Genomic DNA, 22415 nt, shown 5'->3' on the forward strand with positions numbered 1-22415 from the left:
CAGGGGCTGATTCTAGTGTAGACTGTGCCGAAAACCATTAGCTTCTCTGGCACAGTTTCATACTTTGGGATCCAGAGCTGAGCATAACAAAGTAAAGAATTAATAGACCTGTAACTGAAATCCAAGCTAAGGTACCACAGAAATCCATGGAGGAGATGGACTAGCAAGAATGTTACCTAACTAACATTTCACAGCAAAGTTACCTGGCATTGACTGTGAATGTATTAGATGTGCTCAAATGTGCCCATTCACTCTGTTTGAAGTATAAAGGACTTTTCTGGATTGATTAAACCCCTAGGATTCTTAGACAATGAGGGTGGATGGGGAAGAGATTTTAGAGGGAGAAACTGGACTTCTGCTAATAAAGGCATGTGTGATCTTGAGCAATGAATTTATACCTTGAACTTGTCAAATGACTCATATGGATTATACTTCTAAAAACGATAAGCCATATATCACCCCCTGAGAACCTGTGGTAATTGTTTTAGTTGATTTATGCCTTAAGAAAACACTAAGAAAGACTCAAAGGAGGTGGACCACACGGTGGATGGAAGCCGGGGGTAAAGAAAACAGGAGGGAAAAGTGGTGTGACAGTGCCCTCTACTCACGGGGCTGACGTGTGTTCCAGTGTGTGTACTTCACCGGCTCCAACTTCTGCCCTGCCGTCTTCCAAGTGTATTCTCCTGTATTATTTTGATCTTGAAGAGCGATCCAAAAATAAGTGTCCTTCGTTTTTACCACACTACTGATCAAACTGGTAATAAAAGCCTGTTCAAACCTTAAAAGGGGAAAAGGAAATGATTATAGTAAGTTTCTGGGCAATAAAAAATGTCATTAAAACATAACGAGGTGCACAGAATGGCACCAGAGTAAGCATTTCTCATGAATTCTTTAGAATATGGGACAGAAAAATACTCAAAGACCCCGAACATTGCTAATAAATGCCAAACAGAAGTGCAATTCCCAGAAATATATGAGTGAGGAGAATCTGATCCTCAAAGCTGGTGCTCAGTTCTTTCAAGGAGCAGAGTCCAGGTCCAGCTTCAGAGTGTGGCTTGTGAAGGCCGGAATGCTACAATGCATTTCTCCGTGCAACCTGTGCCCTGTGGTGTGATTAGGCCTCACAGCACACACCATACTGTAATGTGCTTGAGGTGGGGAGCTGGCTCCCGGGGCGGGGGGAGAAGGAAGGATATTCTGCTTTTCTGAATGAGCATCTGCTGATAGAGTTCACTTGCACCCACTCACCACACTTGCCTGGTAAGAATGGACCAGAAAGTGGAGTAGAAATTACGTCTCCCAAATCCGTTTGTGCCCAGGCACATGGAGTTATTGGCTTATTCACATGTGTTCAGATGTGCTTATTCACTGAAGATAAATTTAAAACACTAGGAACTAATCCAGAGAAGTACACTCACTATATTTCCCCAAACAGCTGAATGAATTAGTGTTCACTGACTGAAGGCACCCTCCTCACCATGAAGGCATCAAAAGCAGAATCTAGAAAATTTGTATACATGCTTGACAGAAACATGGATTAAAATTTAACCAGCATTGAAATTTTAAGCTAAGTTGGAAACTATCTTGAAAAATTTACTTTAAATACATATATTGTTTTGAAGAAACACCTTTCAAACAATGGTAACTTTCGGTCAGACCCGTCAAGTCATTGGGAGAGGAAAGGCCTGATGAAATTACCAAAGGTGAACCGAAGGAGAGAGCAAATTAGGCTTTTTCATCCAATTTTGGATTTTTTTTCATTATGGTGCATCTTTATCTTGCTAAGGGAAGTTAATGGGGTCATTCAGGAATAAAGGAGTCTCAAGGGAAATAACCGGAGGGAAAGAGAAAAGAACACAGAGAAGCAAACTTTTTAACTGCCTTATAAGCATCACCAGCAACAGTGATATCAAGCATCCATGACACTCATCATGCAAACCATATCCTTTAGTATTTTCTGCAGCTAATCTATTGATAATCTAAAAGGCATACACTTGAAATTATTGAAGTTATTTTTAAAATCAGATTGCAGTGGCAGAAACTTACATAAAATATGCTTCAAAAAGAAGGTATATAATATCATGTAAGAATCGAATTGCCAGTCTATGTCCGATGCAGGATATGGCACGCTTGGGGCTGGTACGCGGGGATGACCCAGAGAGATGTTGTGGGGAGCGGGGTGGGAGGGGGGTTCACGTTTGGGAACGCATGTACACCCGTGGTGGATTCATGTCAATGTATGGCAAAACCAATACAGAATTGTAAAGTAAAATAAAAAATAAATAAAAATAAAAAAAAATAAAAGTAAATACTATCTAGATGCTGTTGTAATTTTTCCTAGACTTTCAGTAGTTAATGCTCTCATAACATAAGATCTGTTTTTCCTTCTCCCTTCTGAGGGAGACTAGCATTACTATCATGCCAGATGGTGCCTGAAACTGCAATGCTAGGAGGCCAGAAGGGCTCTGCACCATGGAGGCGATGGCCAGGACCACTAGTCACTGTGCTGGTCCTAAACCCAGGGAATATTGCTGCTGCTTCTGTTACCTTGTACCACAGCATTTATCAGATAATGGAGAGAGAGTGGTGTCTGCGAGCTTGGCCTCTGGTATCATTATTCATGACAACACTTTACTTTGGTCCCCTGTTTTAGATTCATTTAGTCTACTCTGATTTGCTATTTTACAACAATTTATCATTGCTCAAAGCAATACAAATTTGCTTTTTAAATTGGCAGATATACCATTTAAGCAGTTACATGTAATACTCATATATTAAATCCTATAGTAGTGTTATTTGCTCAGTTGTGTCTGGCTCTTTGCGACCCCATGGACTGTAGCCTATCAGGCTCCTCTAACTATGGAATTATCCAGGCAAAAGTACTGGAGTGGGTTGCCATTTCCTTCTACAGGGGATCTTCCTGACCCAGGAATCAAACCCAGGTCTCCACATTGTAGGCAAAGGCTTTTACCGTCTGAGCCACCAGGGAAGAGCCAAGGTAAAAGGGAGCTGGGCTCGATACCCTCGATGCAGGGTCCCCAGAACAGAAAGCTCTAGAAGCCAGTGGGTGTGAGAACATTCAAGTCCCGGGGTTGGAGATTGTGGGCCCGTGGCAGCTGTTTTGTCCCTTCTATCACTGGGATATCCATCTTGGGCGGCTTGAAAGTTGCTGGCTCCTTGACCCTTTGGGTGGCTTGTGTGCACATCACTTCCATTGGCCTTCTGGAAGGATCTTGGTCCAAAGAGGCTCCATTTATCGGCCGAGCCTCTCTGTCTTTACCCCTGCTTCCAGAATCCATGGTGCTAAGACTGGGGCCAGGTAAGGCTGTGGAAGAACCAGAAGTGACCCAAGGATCAAAGCCAGGTCTCCTGCATTGCAGGCAGATTCTTCACTATCTGAGCCACCATAACCTTCAGATAAAAACAGGAATCTAGTTTTCTGGTCCAATTTAGAAAATGAGATTGTTAATAGGGAAATTCAGCAACTATATCTTTTTCCTAAACCATGTACTCTAAGAAATTAACCCTGAAAAATAGTATGCAGTCTCTTGAGTGTCTGTTTCCAACTGATAAAGAAACAGAGATCATTTTACATTCTTTATCACTCACTGTTTGGTTTCAAACACTTACAGGGTTGTGAAAACTCTAGCTTTAGGTAATAGAGTGGATGACCTTTCAAAGTCTTTTCTAGCCCTTTCTTTTAGAATTCTTCATTTGAGAATATTCTAAGGATTCATAATATTTGGACTTTTTATCTGGTTTCACTGAGGTTAACTCAAATATTATGATTTAAGAAAAAAATAACCACATGCACATATTTTTTGAACTAGTTATCTCTAGAGTATTCAGTAAAGTAAAAATTATTATTCTTTAGAAAGACAATGATAAAATATTTTGCTTATGTATATACCTAATTATAAAATCAAGTTTTGTAGGTAAATACTTCTTAAAATCAGAACAAAATTTCACCATCAACCCCTTAAAAAGGCAAGAAATCAAATGTTTATTTCCAATGTAAATAAGAAAAAAAATGTATATCTTGAATTTCCATCACCTTGAGAAGAATCTGTTGTTCATGGTGCTAAACATTAAATTTTAATTTAAAAATGCAATGAGAATGTTTCTATTGTGTAATTTAAAAAATAGTCACAAAAAAATGTGTTTTTTAAAAGAAATTGAACTGCATTCTACCAAAAAGAAAACTGTTAAATTAATCAATGAATTCAGCAAGTTGCAGGATACAAAGTTAACACACAAAAATCAGTTGCATTTTTATTTATTGATACTAACAGCAAAAAATATGGAAAGGAGAACAATTCCATTTATAACAGCATCAAAAATAATAAAACATTTGGGAATGAACTTGACTAAGGAGGCAAAAGACTTGTACACTGAAAATGATAAAATTAAAGATGACACAAATAAATGGAAAGACATTCCATCTTCATGGTTTGGAAGACTTATTGTTAAAATGGCCATTCTACCCAAGGTGACCTGTAGATTGAATGCAATCCTGTCAAAATCCTGATTTATCTTTTACAGAAGTAGAAAATCCATCTTAAAAATTCATACAGAATCTCAAACACAGTCTCTTCAAATAGCAAAAACAAACATGAAAAAGAACAAAGTTGGAGACCTTATACTTCTTGATTTCAAAACTTACTGAAAAGTACAGTAATCAAAACAGTGTGATACTGGCATAAAGACAGACATATAGAGCAATGGAACAGAATAGAGAATCTAGAAATAAACCATTGCATGTATGGTCAAATGATTTTTCACAAGGTTGCCAAGACCATTCATTGAGGAAAGGACAGTCTTTTCAATAACAATGTTAAGAAAAGTGGGTATCCACCTACAAAATAATGTGGCTGGACTCTTAGCCTACACCACTTACATAGTGGATCAAAGACCTAAACATATGAGCCAAAACTAAAATTCTTAGAAGAAAACATAGGGGAAATTTTTTCATGACAGTGAGTATAGCAGTAATTTCTTGGATAAAACACTAAAAAGCACAGGCCACTAAATAAGAAAGAATAGATTAGACTTAGTCAAAATTTAAACTTTTGCACATGAAAGGACAATTCAACAGAATAAAAGGCAACCCACAAATAGAAAGAATTTGCAAATTATGTATCTGATAAGCAATTAATATCCACAGTATATAAAGAACTACAAATCAATGACAGAAAACAAACACTCTAATTCAAAAACTAATAAAAGACTTGAATAGATGGTTCTCCAAAGGAGATATAAACTGTCAGTAAGCACATGAAAAGATGCTCAGCATCACTAATCATTAGGAAAATGCAAATCAAAACCACAATGAGATACTACTTCACACTCATTAGGATGACTATTATGTAAAAACAGAAAATAACAAGTTTTTGTTAGGATGTAGAGGAACTGCAATTCTTGTGCATTGCTGGTGGGAATGTAAAATCAAGCTCCCATGGAAAACAGCATGGGTATTCCTCAAAAACTTAAACATAGAATTATTATATGATGCAGAAGTTCCACTTCTGGGTGTATCACCCAAAGTAATTGAAAGCAGGGACTTAGGTGATAATTGGACATCCATATTCATAGCAGCATTGTTGACAGTAGTCAAAAATAGAAGCATCTCTTTTCTATCAGTGGTTGAATGGGCAAACAAAATGTAGAATATACATACTATAGAATGTTTTTCAGCCTTCAAAAAGAAAAAAATTCTGACACGTGCTATAATATGGAGCAACCTAGAAGTCATTATGGGTTTCCCTGGTGGCTCGGCAGTTAAGAATCTGCCTGCAATGCAGAAGATGTGGGTTTGATCCCTGAGTTGAGAAGATGCCCCGGAGAAGGAAATGTCAACCCACTCCTACCTCTGTCTGGGAAATCCTATGGACAGAGGAGCCTGGTGGGCTACAGTCCATGGGGTTACTAAGGCAGACACAGCTTAGCAACTAAACATTAGGCTAAGTGAAATAACTGCTGTGTAGTTCCAGTTATGAGGTAACTAGAGCAGTCGACTTCATAGAGACGGAAAGTGGAATGGTGGTTGCTAAAGGCTGGGGTAGGGGAAATGGGGAGTTAGTGTTTAGTGAATACAAAATTTCAGTTTGGGAAGATGAAAAATATTCTGGAGCTGGACGGTGGTGATGATTGTGTAATAAAACGAATGTACTTAATGCCACTGAGCCATACGCTTAAAATGGTTAAATTGATAAAGCTTTATATTAAGTATATTTTGCCACACACCAAAGTTAACTGTAAAAGTGTTTGGAGGATATTGTGGTTGCAAGAATACGGCAGGACTGTAAAAATGCTTGCAAATAATGCATATTTAAATTTAGGAGAAAATGAGATATTACAGCATTTCTCACTTTGGGCAAAATTCTCAAAATCGAATGTGTTTTGGATTATTTTGTACAAATAGTCCATGGCTGATGGATTCAAGGTTTAGATATATATGCATTTAGATAATTATCCAAGGTAACTTTAGAACTCAACTTTTGCATCTGTGGTCTGTCTAAAAGCAAAGTGGCCAGGCCTCAAAAATTTTTGTAACAGCAAGCAAATAAAATTCTGTTATTCAGCAGTAAGGATTCATTTTTCTTCCCCTCTCTATTCTACAAAGTGTTAAAAGTCCTAAACCAGGAGCAGTTGCCCGATAACAAAAGAAATACGTAATTTGTAGCAGGTGGTTCTAATTGTGCCCATCAAATCTGTCGCTCAATTGTGCAGAAGAGTGGAAAATCAATTAGCAACTACAAGCTTGGGTACCGGTGAGTGACAGGAGTGTCTTAACTCAAACAGGAAATCAGTAATGGAAGAAAATGATTACCCAGGCTGCTAGTGGATACTCAGAGGAGACAGTCCATCTACTGCCCAACCTTCTCAGACAAAACATGCTGTTGAAAAATATTCAAAAGTGTATTGTTATTCAAAGAACAGTATGGTGGACTTCCCTGGTGGTTCAGTGGATAAGAGTCTGTGTTCCAGTGCAGGAGACACAAAGTTTGATCCCTGATCTGGGAATATCCTACATGCCGCAGGGCAACTAAGCCCGTGCATCACAACTACTGAGCCAGTGCTCTAGAGCCTGAGAGCACACCGCAGCTAGAGAGTAACCCCAGCCATTTGCAGCTAGAAAAAGCCCACTAGCCACGAAGACTCAGCAACAACACTAAAGAACGGTGTGGTGTGGGTCTTCATTTCTTAACTGATAAGGTCTGAGTGAGTAAAAATCAAGAGCATGAGGCCCTCACTTCCTTTCCTCAACTCCCATGTCCCATGTTGGAGTCACTGCTTTGGATATAGACATGTTTGCAGGGCAGTGTACATGCACGCAAGCTACCTGGGAGGCCTGGCTCATTGGAATTAACATGTAGTACGTGGTGGGGTTAACTGGTGACTGACTGGCGTGCCAGTGAAAGGTCACCTGAGGGGCCTAAGAGGTCGAGGAGGGGATGGAAATAAATGCATCCAAATCTGAATCTGCTCTAGGGTTGGACTATAGATTAGCTTTGGCTATTGAATACAGTTTATCAAAGAAAAAATTTATAGTATTCACAGCATACCCTTGTATCCAGATTTGGAGGAAATGAAACAGGATGTTTTTTTCCCAGACACTTTCTGCCCTTTGCATGAGGTCCCTAAAGGTTCAATTCAAAATGAAGTGTTTGAATTCTAACAGATTTCTGCCTTACTTGGGCTGCTTTAGCACTGTGAGTTATTGGTAATGTCACTTTGAGTTTATCCATTTATTGTGTTACTTCACTTTCTTCACTTGTTTCAGGCATCTATGTTCAAACTCTTTAGCTGCTGGCCTGCAAGTGGTGCCTTTTATCTTTACTTATTTTTTGTATAGCATGCTGGTGTTTAATATAGATAGTCAATAAGTAATTTTCTAATAAACTCTTTACTGTTGACTTTTTGCATGGTCAGATAACATATGAAAAGTAATTAACACAAGTGCCAGGTGTGTGATAGATACAAAAATGGAAGAATAAAATATAAAAAGAGGTGAAATAATTAGACCTTTTTCTTCAGTGAAAAACATTTAACTATAATTATTGAAAGAGCATAACTTCATTGGTCAAGCCCCTGAATAAAGCCCAGTGCTGACTTACTGGCTGGAGGACTTTCAGCCCAAGGCTCTCTCATAAACTTGTGGGTGGATTGAACAAGGCTAAGGATAAAGACTTCATTCTGCCTTGGCAGCTATTCTGGGAAGGAGAAAAGCAGAACTAAAAACAACACTGAGATCCATCAGAGGTGGGGCTGTGCCCCATAAAAGGGTCTCATGAGTATCAGATGTTTCATCAGGCAACTCATTTTGCCAAATGCGGTCAGTCTGTTCCTGTGTGTGTGTGTGTGTGTGTCTGCACTCTTGTGCATTTGTTTGGAGGGAAGACTGGGAAAGAAGGTAAGAGGTGAGAGGAGAAAGGACTTCTTTGGTGGGTCCAGTAGCTAAAACTGTGCTGTCAATGCAGGGGGGCTGGATTTGATCCCTAATCAGGAAACTAGATCCCACATGCTGCAACTAAGACCCAGTGCAGTCAAATAAATAAATAAATATTTAAGATGGAAAAAAAAAAAAAAAAGAAATACTGATGGCTTTGAATGTTGACTTCCCATGTGGGGTGAACAGAGAAAGCACCTAGAATTCCTCCTACAGTTTAGACCTGCATATGAAGGGTCTCTAGATAAAACCAGAGAATCAGTTATTCTGTTTCCTGGTCTTCAACGGATATTTTTAAAGGCAATGACCTTGGTAGAAAAGCAAGTAACTAGTGGGGTGGGTATAGTTTCCTGTGGAACCACTGAAGAGTTCCACCTTGCTTCTATCTTCTGCAGGGAGGAGTCAGTCTCCCAGCTCTCACTGTCCTCCTGGCATTGATAGTGACACTGAGGTCACTTCTGATGTTGGTACTTTTATGTCCTGCTACTTTTCTGCAGAATGTTTCAAATTGTATGGAGTGTGAAAAGGGCACAGTGTCTCTGTGTGGAGAAGACATCTAAATCTGTGCACAGAGAAATCTAAATCTACGCAAACACAGACCAGAGAAGCAATGGAGAAGCATCTGAAAATCCTCTACAGTTTTACTTACTTTTGTTATTAAAAAAAAACTCCACATGATACATACATTATGTTAAAAAATACTTCATATTTAAATAACACATTTCTTGCCTATTATAGGGACTTAGATAAAATATACATACAACTGAATATATTAGCAAAGATAGATAATAAATCTCCATGGAAAGATTTGTTCCTCAAAAATCAATTTAAGAATAACATTGTATGGTTTAAATTCATCTAAATCAATAATTTAAATAATTTAATATTCTATTGCATGGTACATTTTAGATTTTCACAAGTTACTGATTGTGGTTACATTTTATCATTCCAAGAGCCCTTATGTCAAAAAAACAGTATGTTTCTGATAGAAAATTTCAATTTTACCTGTTTGTAATGGTTATAAGTGCAGGAGGACAGTAGTAACCACTGGAGGCATGGTCAAAGCTTCGAAGGACGGTGTCAATTTTGTAACAGAATTTACCATGTCTCTCCCATCCCTTAAACAAGGAAAAGGAAAATTAAAGACACAACTGATTTAGTTGAAAAGTAAAATATTTTTCAGTGTATTCTCATTTACCTCTTTTTTTCTCTGACCCACTCAAAACTTAAGACTTGAAAGTGTGTCTTGATGTCTTTGATATCTTTCTAATGGTAATGCCATTAGCTACAGCCACTTTTACATTTATTTAATTAATTCATAAAGCCTAATGAACTGATTTAAAGTCTTTATGCCCAAAATCTTAAAAGCAAATGGAAATAAAAGGACGTTCACGCGAGATCTCTCTCTAACACACACACACACATACACGCACACACAGTCTGTTCAGACTGATAGGATTTCATGTAATTATTTCCTGAGGCATGGTAAAAGTCGGAAGTGTTGGCTTTGAGGACAAAATGCATAGACTTGAATTCTGGTTCCACCACCATGTGGCCTTATTTAATCTCTCCATGTCTCAGTTTTCCCCTCTATAAATAGGGATAATAATAGTATCCATGGAGGTGTTCTGAGAATCAAAGGAAGACACAGTCAGCAGAGACCCTAGAATAGAGCCAGGAGCTCAGTATGAGCAAAGAGGACATATGATCTAGATAAGAGTGTACTGTATTTTTTTTTTTCAAGTTTCTTGCATATTGCTTATTTCATGTTATCCTACCGAGATTCACTGAAATTAGGGACTCAAATAAAGTCAGACTAATGGATAAGCTGGTTTGGAATCTAATTTTGGTGCAATCCAGGATGGTCTTATCTGGGTCATCAAGCTTCCAAATAGATATTGGCTAAAATACTTTTTTGGTGAAGATTATTCCTAAATCAATTGGCTATCCATTTACAGAGAAAGCAAACAAGCTTTTCACCCAGACAAAAATGAGAAATGTGTATGGCTCAGTCCTGGGAGTGAAGAAGGGCAGCTTATTCTTTAAAAGCATATGATACAGGAGACAGATTCATTAGTCTTCTATATTTCAACCAAGCTATTTTAGTTATTTTTCTTCCAATATTATAAAATCACATCCCTTCTATCAATCTATTTTTATGTATTCACCAGTTTTAAAATACACTTCATTCTGTGTCCACCAATGCTTGCCAGATAGTAACCACATATAAAATGATTTCTGCCATACTACTCGGTAAAGGTCTCGATCTTGCATTAAATGAGGGAAAAATCTTACTCTAGAAATAAGCTATTTTAGTTCAAAACATTAAATGAGGTATGGATCAGACAGCAGTGCCACATCTAGCTGGCCAGGTTGTGCTCAGAACTCATTCCCTTAACTTCTCAGTCTTATCCATGTGAGTAATTGACAGCATCAGCCAGAACCCCTCCATGGATCACTCCAGTGGGGGCAGGGAGGTTAGACTGCTTTTGTATTTGGAAGAACAGGAGGGGGAAGGCTGACAATTTGACCTTTCTGACAAAGTACTCCTTATTCATTAGTGGTTTTTAGATCACAGGCTGCTTAGCAAAATAAACAAACCAAAACACAACCAAGAACTGAACAGGCTCTAAGAAAATGAGAGGGGGGTGGAATGTGGCATAATAATAACCAGAAAAACAAAGACTCTTTGCCACAAGCCTTTGTCCACACAATGAAAGTGGGAAGAATAATTGATTGTATTTGTGAATATCCTTTGTCCATGAGGTGGCATTTTATTTTAAATGAAATGATGATGTTGACAGTACTGAAACAATTGCTCTTATTACCAAGTCCCCTAAAAGTAACTCAGAAGGGAATAAAAATCTCGTTAAATTTCTGCTCTGAAATTATCAAGACTTATTTTATGAGTGATTTTGCATGTGCAGACTGTTGAAAGAATTGCATTAAAGCAATTAGCTAAAAGAAAAGAACTTTCAAAACTATATTTGTAGGTAGGTACATAAAGAAATTAATTAAATTTTGCCATAAAATTAAAAAACTGGCTCTGAACTCAGAATCCTTAAATATTGGTAATGTTGGTCAGAAAGAGGAAAGCAGTGTATGAAAGTTTAAATAGAACATCAATTGTTTCTGCCGGGTAAGAAGTTAATTACTCTTTCAACACAAATTAAACAGTTGAGTTGCCTTGAAAGCCATTGTAAAACAGATTTTTTTTCAATATTTCTAATCAGATAGAGATTAGAGATCAGCTATAACTAATTCAGGAATTGTAGTCACTAGGACAAATGTTTGGTCACATGTCAGCTATGGCACATGTGTTGTTCAGCTAATGTATGAAGAGTGATTAATATACTTATACATTGATTAATGAATCAAATGTAGTTTCTGGAGAGATGGGTCATCATTTAATTAGAATTGGATTAGAAGAGAAAATAATTAGAAGAGAACTGCATAAGAACCATATTTGTTAAAAAAAAAAGAACCATATTTGTGAACATTTTGAGATTCATGGAATAAAAATTTCCAATAGTTAAATTAAGAATTTTTAGATGTGTGTGCATGTGAGAGAGAGACAGAGATATAGAGAGACACATGAAGAGAGAACACATGTGCTAAGGACACTGATAGGTAAATTTTTGGTACCTTACTACAGAATATTGAATGTACTTTAAGAAATTTAAAACAGTTTAAACATTTATTTTCTGTCTTTAAAGTTTAAACCTAAAGTATTAAGTATGTTTTTATTTTTTAAGTACTGAAAACAGTTCAAGTACCAAAAATAGTTTATTACTTAAAATAATAAAGTATTTTTTACTTTTTCCTAAATAATATATGAGGGGCTTCCCAAGTGGCACAGTGTTAAAGAACACACGGGCCAATGCAGCAGACACAAGAGACGTGAGTTTGAGCCCTGGGGTGGAAGATCCCCTTGAGTAGGAAATGGTAACCCCCTCCAGTATTCTTGCCTGGAAAATTCCATGGACAGAGGAGCCTGGCGAGCTACAGTTCATGGGATTGCAAAAAGTCGGACATGACTGAGCACACACATAAATAATAGTAAATGCATTCTATTATATATTAATAGATATGTTAATATTTATTAATAAATAACTATTATTTGTAATATTTATGAATATTATATTTTATAGTAAATAATATTTTAATAATATAATGTGATATATAATATTGTAATAATATATTGCAAACATACATTTCTCTTTGTTATTGTATTTTATTCAATTATTCAAGTTTAAGTGAAAAAGAAGGCTGGACTCTGAGTGCAGAAAGTCACTCTGACTTAAAGGAATGCTTTTGCTTTCACTCTGATAGTCTTCATTGGAAGACAATGAAAGCCACATGTGAGACAGGGCCTCCCATGACAGCATTGTTTGTATAGATGGTAGAACAAGATCATTTCCATTTCTTATCTCAAAAGAAAATTTGTCTTGGGTGGAAGAGGATGCTAAGACAATCCTTCACAGAGCTGTAAATCGTTTGAGTGGTTCTAGCTGATATTTGTCTGATTTGTTGCAATAGCCCATTCAGAAAAAAAGGAGGGAAGGAAAGCAGGAAGGAAGGGAGAGAGGGGAAAGAGGAAAAAGGGAGCCAAGGCAGGAAAAAGAGATTTACTTTAATTTGATGGTGGATAAATCATTCTAGTTATGAAGTCCCTGCAGTGTTCACAGCTCTTACCTTTTGACAGCCGGATTCAGTGTCAGAAAGGACAAGGCCTGCTTTCTTACAAAGGTAAAAAAGTGTTTCTTCGCAATTTTTAACTTTCCAGTGTCCCTCCTAGGGGGAAAACAATACAGGATGAATGAATGCACTCCATTACTGATGATGATAGCGTTAATTATTTTGGATTAAAAGATGATTAATGCGTGTTTCAGCATGGCATAATGTGTTAGGATCTTGGGTTGATTACCGACACATGAGAGGGAGGTTTGGCTTTTACATTAAGCTGATCTCAGTTTTTGTTTTTAAAAGATGGGATAGGTAGTGATTCTCAGTCTTTTGTGTGCACCAAATTACCTGGGTTATTAAAACACAGATGATTGGGATCTGTGTGTCTCATTCAGTAAGTTAGGTGGGACCTGAGAATCTGCATTTCTAACAAGTTTTTTGGTGATATTGATGCTGCTGGTCTGGGGGCCACACTTTGAGAACCACTTGGATGAAACTATTTCCCTCACCAACTGATAATACTGCTGCTTCTCTCCAATCACTTCTAGGTGTTAAACTGAATGCTTTGGGGCTTCCCTGATCTGGGGAAATGCCTGGAAGGCACCATGAATCACTTTAGAGAACATGATCATAGCTGAACTTCATGTTCAACCCCGGACACCCTTCTTCACGAATTTTCCAAAGCCCAACTCCATTTCCTCTTTTAGTAATAGCCCGCTGCCTGCATGTCTTTTCTTAGTTCTACTGAAGGCTGTTCTCATATCCTTCATTAATAATGAAATACAACAACTGCTAACTGATTAAAATTTTATTCTGTCAAGAGATTTTTTATTTTAACACCAATCAGACCTTTAGACTAAAACCACACAGTTGAAATTTTAGTGTCTCAGGCATGCAAGGATTTAGGTGAATAAACCTAAATGACCCTCAGAAACATACCACGTAGGAAGGTTACACCTTAACCCATAAGAGCAGCTTTGTAGCTCATTCCCATGGAGTCTCCAGCAAACCATTCAGTTCTAAGATGGTGTCAGGCACACTGTAGTTGCTTAATAACTGTTTCATGGACGATGAATGAATTGTTTCCTAGGCTCTCAGATTCAAATTGAGGTATCAGCCACGTTTAGTAACTAGTTAATTATAATAATTACATTCATATTGAGCTCAACTTCAAAGAAATGAATGTTACTTTTTATGTATCTACTATTTTAGCAGCTACTGAGTTGCTACAAGGGGGCCACAAAATACCACACTTACAGCAGCATGGTCCTGACACATCCAGTGATGTTAGAACCTATCTTTTCTCTCTTAAGAATAATTTCTCTGTCCAAATTGGCTCCTGTTCTGTGAATATGCTAAGTGAAATACTCACGTCTGTCAAATGAAAAAGGAGAATGTCAATAGGAAATTAAGGTCACCTTTAATTATATCAAAACTAATAAACCAATAAAACCTCAAATACTATAGTGGCTTTCAGGAGAGTTAGACCCAAGACAAACATTTAGAGAGGTCATCGCCTCCACCAAGCACGACCCTGAAACACTGCCTGAGTACTGTCATTGTAACTGCATGTATTTGTGACAGCCTTGAAAGTTACAACAATGAAATGTGTCATAAGTGCTTAGGCATTTCCTATGTTTGGCTGGCTCAGTCACTTTGTCAAGCTACTTAAGTAACATTTAATAAACTGCTCAGATCCCAGTTACCTCCTAAAACTCCACCAGCTGAGTTCAGCAGCCATCTGATTAAAGAGGTTAAGTCTATTCTAAACATACTTTGAAAAACACCGTCAAATAGCTTGAGATTAAGTGAATTCTGTATAAGCAAAGGTTTTAGATAAATGAGACACTAGAGTAAGGATAAGTGTGATGTTAAGGTCACTGGGACCATTTCATTCATGTTGAGGAAAAGAGCAACATTTTCCATCAATTCACAATTTTCAAAGAGGTTACACACAGTGTTGAAATCCTTTTATGTTAAGAAGATAATGGAGTTTAACAACCATCAGAGTAATTTCCTGGCTCCCTGGTTCTTCCCTTCATCTTCACCCGGTGGTCAATGGTGCTACCATCCACCAAAACGGTGGGTGTTCAAGCCAAAAACCTACCTCTCTCTCACTTCTACATCTATTTTAGTAACAATCCCTGTCTTACAGAGGATCCTTGAATCTGTCTTCTTGTGTCCACATTCACTACCCTAATTCAACCACAAGAAGAGCCCCCAAACCAGTCTTTCTTCTTCCCTTTTATCTTTCTCCGATCAGTTCTCTGGGGCTTCCCTGGTAGCTCAGACAGTAAAGAAACCGCAGTGCAGGAGACCCGGTTCAATCCCTGGGTCAGGAAGATCTCCTGGAGAAGGAAATGGAAACCCACTGCAGTATTCTTGCCTGGAGAGCTCCATGGATAGAGGAGCCTGACAGGCTACAGTCCATGGGGTTGCAAGAGTCGGACACGACTGAGTAGCTAAACCACCAATCAGTTCTCTGTGGAGCAGCCACAGCTACTCTTAAAATGTAAACCATGGGGAGGGAGGTGGGAGGGGGGATCAGGATGGGGAACACATGTATACCCATGCTGAATTCATGTCAATGTATGGCAAAACCAATACAATATTGTAAAGTAAAAAATAAATAAAACTAAAAAAAAAAAAAGAAAGAAAGAGTGTGATGTCAACTGAGGAGGTGAATCCACAAGCCAAATATATATATATATGATACTTCAAACCAAAGACTGCAAAGACAGGGCTTAGGTATAAGCCACAAAGTAAAATCAGTTATTTGTGAAATATTGTCATGAATCTACACTTATTTTAAATGTATTCAAATATTTTTATTTTACAATAAAGTCTTTTTAATTTTGTTAAAAAAAAATGTTAATCAGATCACGCCTTCATCTCCATGCAGCCCTTTAGTGGGTCCTATCCCAGGCCTATAAGCCTCACATTTTCTCATTCTTCTGCTCCATCTCCTACCACCTCTCACCATTCATACCACCGTACTACCCAGGTCTCTGTTTTGATTACCAGACAAGGCAAGCCTTGGCCTGCCTTCGGGGTCCCCTGCCTGAAATGTTCTCCTGCTCTTCAAGAGACTTTTTTGTTCTTCAGGTCCTATATTAAATGTCACCTCTTCAGAGAACTTTCCTTGACTGTCCTGTCTGAAGAAGCCGTCCCAACCCACATTTCTCATTCTCTTGAACCTATGTCCTCAGAGCTATCATCACAACTATAGCCAGCATGTGTTCTCAGTGTGTGTGTGTTTTACTGCCTAGTGTGGAAGCCCCAGGAGGAGGAGGCGTTCTGTCTGTGTTCGTCTCTGCCACAGCCCATGTCCCTGGCCCAGGTGGCTCTCAATACAAGTTCAGCGAAGTGAGCATTGAACAACGAATCAACTTACAGATTGCTCTGCTGAGACACACAACTGACTTCTATTTGGAAAAATGTGGGGCTCAAGTGTGTGCCAGTTAGTAAAGGTGACCGAGGAGCCATTAGACCATTCAAAGGAAACTGCAATTTTATGGCTGCTCAAACCAATCCATGTTTCTGATGCATTTTCTGCAAGAGATTAACGTAAATTACTTACAAGAATCCTAGTATCTGCAAAGGCAGTAACACAGAGGGGCTGTTACCAATATATACCACTTTGCATGTGATTGCTCCTTTGTTTCTTCATGGAATGAAACGTGTTTAAAGTTTTGCTATAAAACACCTGCTTAAACTTTTCTCCCATTCATCTATCCATATCTGCTCAATATAGGTTTATGAGCGAGGCAGACTCACAGCGAAAGTCGTGCAAGGACAAAGCTTAAGCTAGTCAGATTCCTGGAACACCAGTTAGTTTGTGCTACAGTATGGAAAGTAAGTCTGAAAAGTCTTGTTTTTCTTCTACCTCTAAAAAGAGAAAATGGGAAGGTTGATTGAATTAAGAAAAGGCACTAAAAAAAAAAACTTTTAATAATGTCTAGCTTTACTTTTTTTTTTCCTTTTGACTAGGGATAAAAAAGAGCAGAAACTCTTAGAAGCATTGAATGGGAGAAATGGGATGTCTGGAAAAGTAAATAAAATAAAGCTTGCCAGTCTAGGTGGGTTGAAAAGACCACTGGTGGCTGGGAGAGTGTCCAGTGACTTATTGAGATGGAGGCAGCCACAGGATTCTTTCATCCCAGTGCAGAGTGAGGAACAATGACAGAAGGAGTTTGGTTTTCACTCCAAACTAAAACCTAACATTAAAAGGGCCATACAAGTAGATGCTGAGGATTCTTTCCGCTAAAAACAATTTACTCGAAGTCAACGATTTCAGTGATTTTGTTAGGAACTTCCTTTATTGCTTGGATTACATGGCCACGGCACATTGCTGCTGTCTAGTACCCACTATACTAAGTTACAGGTTCAAGGTTTTTAAATTAGAAGTTTCAGGAAACTACCTTTCCTTTTTAAAGAAAACCCCCAAACCCCTATCATCAAATTTATCTGGCATATGTGAGATATTACAAAGTTTATTAATATGTATTATGTAAAAATTCAATGAATTTGCATGCCTGGATATTATTTGGAAATTTCTGATATATGTGTCATAAAGAATCACTTTAAAATAGTTTAATTTCTTGTCAACTTTACTAATAAAGAGAGTTACTATGTATATACCTCTTAAACCAAAGACACTTGGCACTCACCATCTCCAAGGAGGGTTACAAGAAACTCCACTTCTGCTAATGAAGTTATGTCTATTAATGCACTGTTGTTGGACTGGCAAGACTGCAAAGCCTCATTCCAGGTCTTTTTTTCTTTCTGAAGTTTATAGCAATTACGACTGTGGGGATTCCAGCCAGGCTCACAGTGGGTAGCATAGTATTTCCAAGCATCATTTCCTTTTTGAACCAACAAAATACAATGTCACTTTCCACAATTATTTTGACATTACTTATTACCCACAATATAAATCACCATCAATATGTGATTATTTTTTAAACTTGAAAAACAGAAGCATATGATACAATAACATATAAACCATATCCTTCTAGGTCTTCAGACTTGAGGGCGATCCCAACTGTGATCTAGATCTAGGGTCTAATGGATCTCAGTGCTTTACTTTCCAGATGAGCTAAGGCACAAAGAGGTTAAGCAGACTTGGTAAGATATTACAACCTAAGTGAGAGTCAAGGTATTCTGATTCTCGCTTAGGTTGTATGATAAATATCATATTCTAACACATATATATGGAATCTAGAAAAATGGTACTGAAGAATTTATTTATATGGCAGCAATGGAGAAACAGACATAGAAAATAGACTTATGGACATTGGGAGAGGGGAGGAGAGGGTGAGATGTATGGAAAGAGTAACATGGAAACTTACATTACTATAATAGATAGCCAAGGAGAACTTGCTGTATGGCTCAGGAAACTCAAACAGGGACTCTGTATCAACCAAGAGGGGTGGGATGGGGAGGGAGATGGGAGGAAGATTCAAAACAGAGGGGATATATGTATACCTATGGCTGATTCATGCTGAGGTTTGATAGAAAACAACAAAATTCTGTAAAGCAATTATCCTTCAATCAGAAAAAATAATTAAATTAAAAATATATAAAATTTAGCAGTTGGAGCTGCCATTTAAGTCTTTTTACACTGAAAGAGCAGTATTATGAAACACAAATGGTTTTTAAAGGATTTTATATACAGTATTAGGTGCGGGGATAGACACTTATTCTCAGTTGAAAAGAATTCAAAATTCTCTGGCCACTTTCTCTAGAGCAGAGATAATAGCTTTCATTTTGAGGGTCAGTCTGAGTGCCTCTGGGGTCTCTCTGGGCTCAGATGGACTCTGGGTTTGACTTACAGGAGAACAATGCCATGATGCATTGACACTGGAGGGAAGGCAGCTGTGTATGTGCACATTTTGACTGTCTTGTTCCAGGAGCTTGCCCCCAGGCTGATGACAGCATTTTTACTTAATTTTATTACCTACAACTGCTTCCTTTGTGGCTGAGCAGGTAAAGAATCTGACTGCAGTGCGGGAGACCTGAGTTTGATCCCCGGGTTGGGAAGACACCCTGGAGAAAAGAAAAGCTACACATTCCAATAGTCTGGCCTGGAAAATTCCGTGGACTGTACAGTCCATGGGGTTGCAAAGAGTCGGACACGACTGAATGACTTTCACTTCACATTACCTACAACTGGGTGCTTCCCTTCAGCACCAACTTGGAAACAACTTCACTGCTAATTTAGGAAACAAGACATTCTTTCAAAATTGCTTCTAGGTCTCTAACAGAGATTAGAATCACAGTGGAAGAATGTTAGAACATTTAGGTAGATCAATAATATCAACCTAAAAACATAATCACAGAACCCCCTTAAAAACTGAACCTAAATTTCACTCTAAAAGTAAGATAAAAAGATAACATGGGAACTTTTCTGATTGATGCAAAGGTGGAGACAAGGAAGGAACCAGGGGACCTTGGATACACAGTCTGAAGATACTAGATGAGATCATCAAAAGTATTTGTTGGACTTGAAACAGCACCAAATAATCCAAACAAACTTAGCTTAACTTTTAAGCCATTATTTCTGGTCTTCTGACCTCAATTAATAGATCAGGAGAGCAAATAAAATAGAAGAAAAGATGGATAGCAGCAGAATGTGCAGGAGAGCATAAGAAACAGAAAAATCAAGGCAGAAGAAATTGAGGCAAGAAAATGAAAGGAAAAGAGGGAGGGACAGGCTGATAATAGCCATAGCAACATCAGCACAGTTTTGACATAATGAAAAAAATCTCTAGAGAAAAAAATGATGAAGTGTTTCTTCTACCCACCCCTATACTCCATAATATCTTTAGATTTAGCTACTTAAAGGAAAATAAAAGTTAAAGCTTAATTGTAAGGAGGTGTAGAGAAGAAAGAACAATTCTGCACTGTTGGTGGGAACGTAAATGGTGCAGCCACTATGGAGAACATTGTGGAGGTTCCTTACAAAACTAAAAATAGAACTACCACTTGATCCAGTTATCCCACTCCTGGACATACATACAAAAAAGACAAAAGCTCTAGTTAAGAAAGATACATGCGTCCCAGTGTTCACAGCAGCACTATTTACAATAGCCAGGACATGGGAGAAGCCTAAATGCCCATCAACAGATGAGTGGAAAAAGAAAATGTGGTATGTATGTGTATATATATGGGGATGGAATACAATAATGGAATACTATTCAGCCATAAACACGAATGAACTAATGCCATCTGTGGCAACACGGATGGACCTAGAGATGAGCATACTAAGTGAGGTGAGTCAGGTAAAGACAAGTATCATGTGATATCACTTATATGTGGAACCCAAAAAAATGGTGCAAATGAACTTACTGACAATAGACTCACAGACATTGTAAACAAACTTATGATTACTAAAGGGGGAAAGGGGGATAAATTAGAAATTTGGGATTAACAGATACACACTACTATATATAAAATAGATAAAGAACAAGGACCTACTGTATAAAACAGGGAACTATATTCAGTATTTTTTCATGACCTATAATGGAAAAGAATCTGAAAAAGAACTATTGTTTCTAAAGACAAAAAAAATTTTTTTAAAGAACTGTTTCTAATTATGCTGGTAATGATTCTTTTAAAAATGGTTATATTTTTATCTCTACTTACTGAGTTAAGACATTAATTCCATAAAATTAAAAAGAAGTAATAGATCTTAAGAATGGAAGTAACTGGGCTCCAGGTACTAGACTGTAATTATGTGGTATTTAAGTCTTAGGTAAACCTAAAAGTTTTGTTTGTTATTTTGAGGAGAAAATATTACTAATAAGAGACACAGAATATGATAGGAGATCGATGGAGTAAAGAATTTTATAAAACTATATTCTAATTTATATGTTTAATTTCTAGGGTAATCAGAAATAAAACTCAACTAGAATAGAAAAGGAAGCATATCTTGTTTTGCTAAGCAAAATGAGTAAGAATGCCAATTTTTTAAAAAGAGAGGGAGAAGATATTTTCTATATTTAGGTTATTTGCTTTAGTTTTTAGTAAAAACCTAAATGCATTTGTTAAATTCATGGTGCCTTGGGAATAACAGATCTTATCTCATTACACATTTTTATTTATATAAAGACTAGTTTTAGCTAAGTTTAAATTATAAATTATTTGCAAAAAATAGAGGCATTTTAATATATTGAGAGGATAAGCAAACAACTCATAAAAACAACGTAGAAACACTCACCAACTACTCCATGATCAGTGGGATTTAGATGTTTTTTACACACGTAGGGCAAGGTAGACTCACAATCCCGACTTTTCCAGGCCTTTGGCATAAATGCATTAAATGTTCCACAGTGATATTCAACAAATGGCTCAAAATTTATTTCTGAAAACACAATGTTTGTGTACTTACTATTAGAAGCAAAAGCAGTTTAATATATACTGAAATGTAGTTTTAGCATCAAGGAAACAACCTTTCTCTTTGGCATATGTAGTAAATTTTGTAAGATAGTATATTTATGAGTTTGCAGTTAAAGTTCAGGCATGACAATGAAATGATTTCCCAAAGATAGAAACAGCTGATTTTATGGTTTTAAGGTAGAGAAAGATTTTTCAATCTGTTGCTATTTTTAAAACAGTTGACTAGAATCTTGGCTTTGACCCCAATCCTTCTGAAACCTTGGCTAAATGGCTTACCTTCTTGGCTTCCATTTCTTGTTCAGAAAAGTATGCCTTATAGAAATTCAATCAGGCTTTAAAAAACACTTATAAGCCACTTTCACAATAACATGTTGTATATGTACATGGGAAATATTGCTATTTAGGCTGTGGGATGAGTCCTCAGTCAAAGGTATACAAAACACTTCAGGTACCTGGGTTCCAGTTCAGATAGTTGAGTGGTGTTCTGTCAGACCACTGCCAACCAGCATCTTCATCCAGCTGATTCAGACCCATCCATACTTCCACTGCTTCACTGCCCAAGTGGTCTGAAATAAGAGAAATATGGAATTTCAAAAACAAAATTAACATTACACTTATTTCTTGTTTTCCTGTTCCTGGAGCATGGATTCATAAATTAACTCCATCAGTGTTAGAAAGGGGTTTGAGTGCTACTAAACCCCACCCTCGTGGTTCAGAGTAAAAAAGCCAGCCTAAGAAACACGGCAGTTTCCTAAAGGCTCATGGAAGCAGCTGTGAAGTGCTTAATCTAGGCCCCCAGGAACGCTGCCTCTCAGCGATCATCAATCCATTGAGTTCATGGTTACAAATTTGAGACCATCCGACTCAGGCACTTGAGGGT

General features: G+C 37.6%; 1 protein-coding gene across 1 annotated transcript in view; it reads right to left on the reverse strand.

The window, feature by feature from the left end:
- The window catches only part of PLA2R1 (phospholipase A2 receptor 1), a 125459-nt gene that overhangs the window by 62510 nt on the left and 40534 nt on the right, over positions 1 to 22415 (reverse strand). The window contains exons 5-11 of the mRNA XM_040229192.1: positions 21988 to 22101; positions 21357 to 21500; positions 17806 to 18000; positions 16530 to 16687; positions 13145 to 13243; positions 9455 to 9567; positions 609 to 778 (exon numbers count right to left, since the gene is read on the reverse strand). Of these exons, the coding sequence (XP_040085126.1) occupies positions 609 to 778; positions 9455 to 9567; positions 13145 to 13243; positions 16530 to 16687; positions 17806 to 18000; positions 21357 to 21500; positions 21988 to 22101 (993 nt within the window). The remainder of the gene's footprint in view (positions 1 to 608; positions 779 to 9454; positions 9568 to 13144; positions 13244 to 16529; positions 16688 to 17805; positions 18001 to 21356; positions 21501 to 21987; positions 22102 to 22415) is intronic.

Source organism: Oryx dammah, unplaced genomic scaffold, assembly GCF_014754425.2.
Source record: "Oryx dammah isolate SB20612 unplaced genomic scaffold, SCBI_Odam_1.1 HiC_scaffold_27, whole genome shotgun sequence".
In the NCBI taxonomy this organism is placed as follows: Eukaryota; Metazoa; Chordata; class Mammalia; order Artiodactyla; family Bovidae; genus Oryx; species Oryx dammah.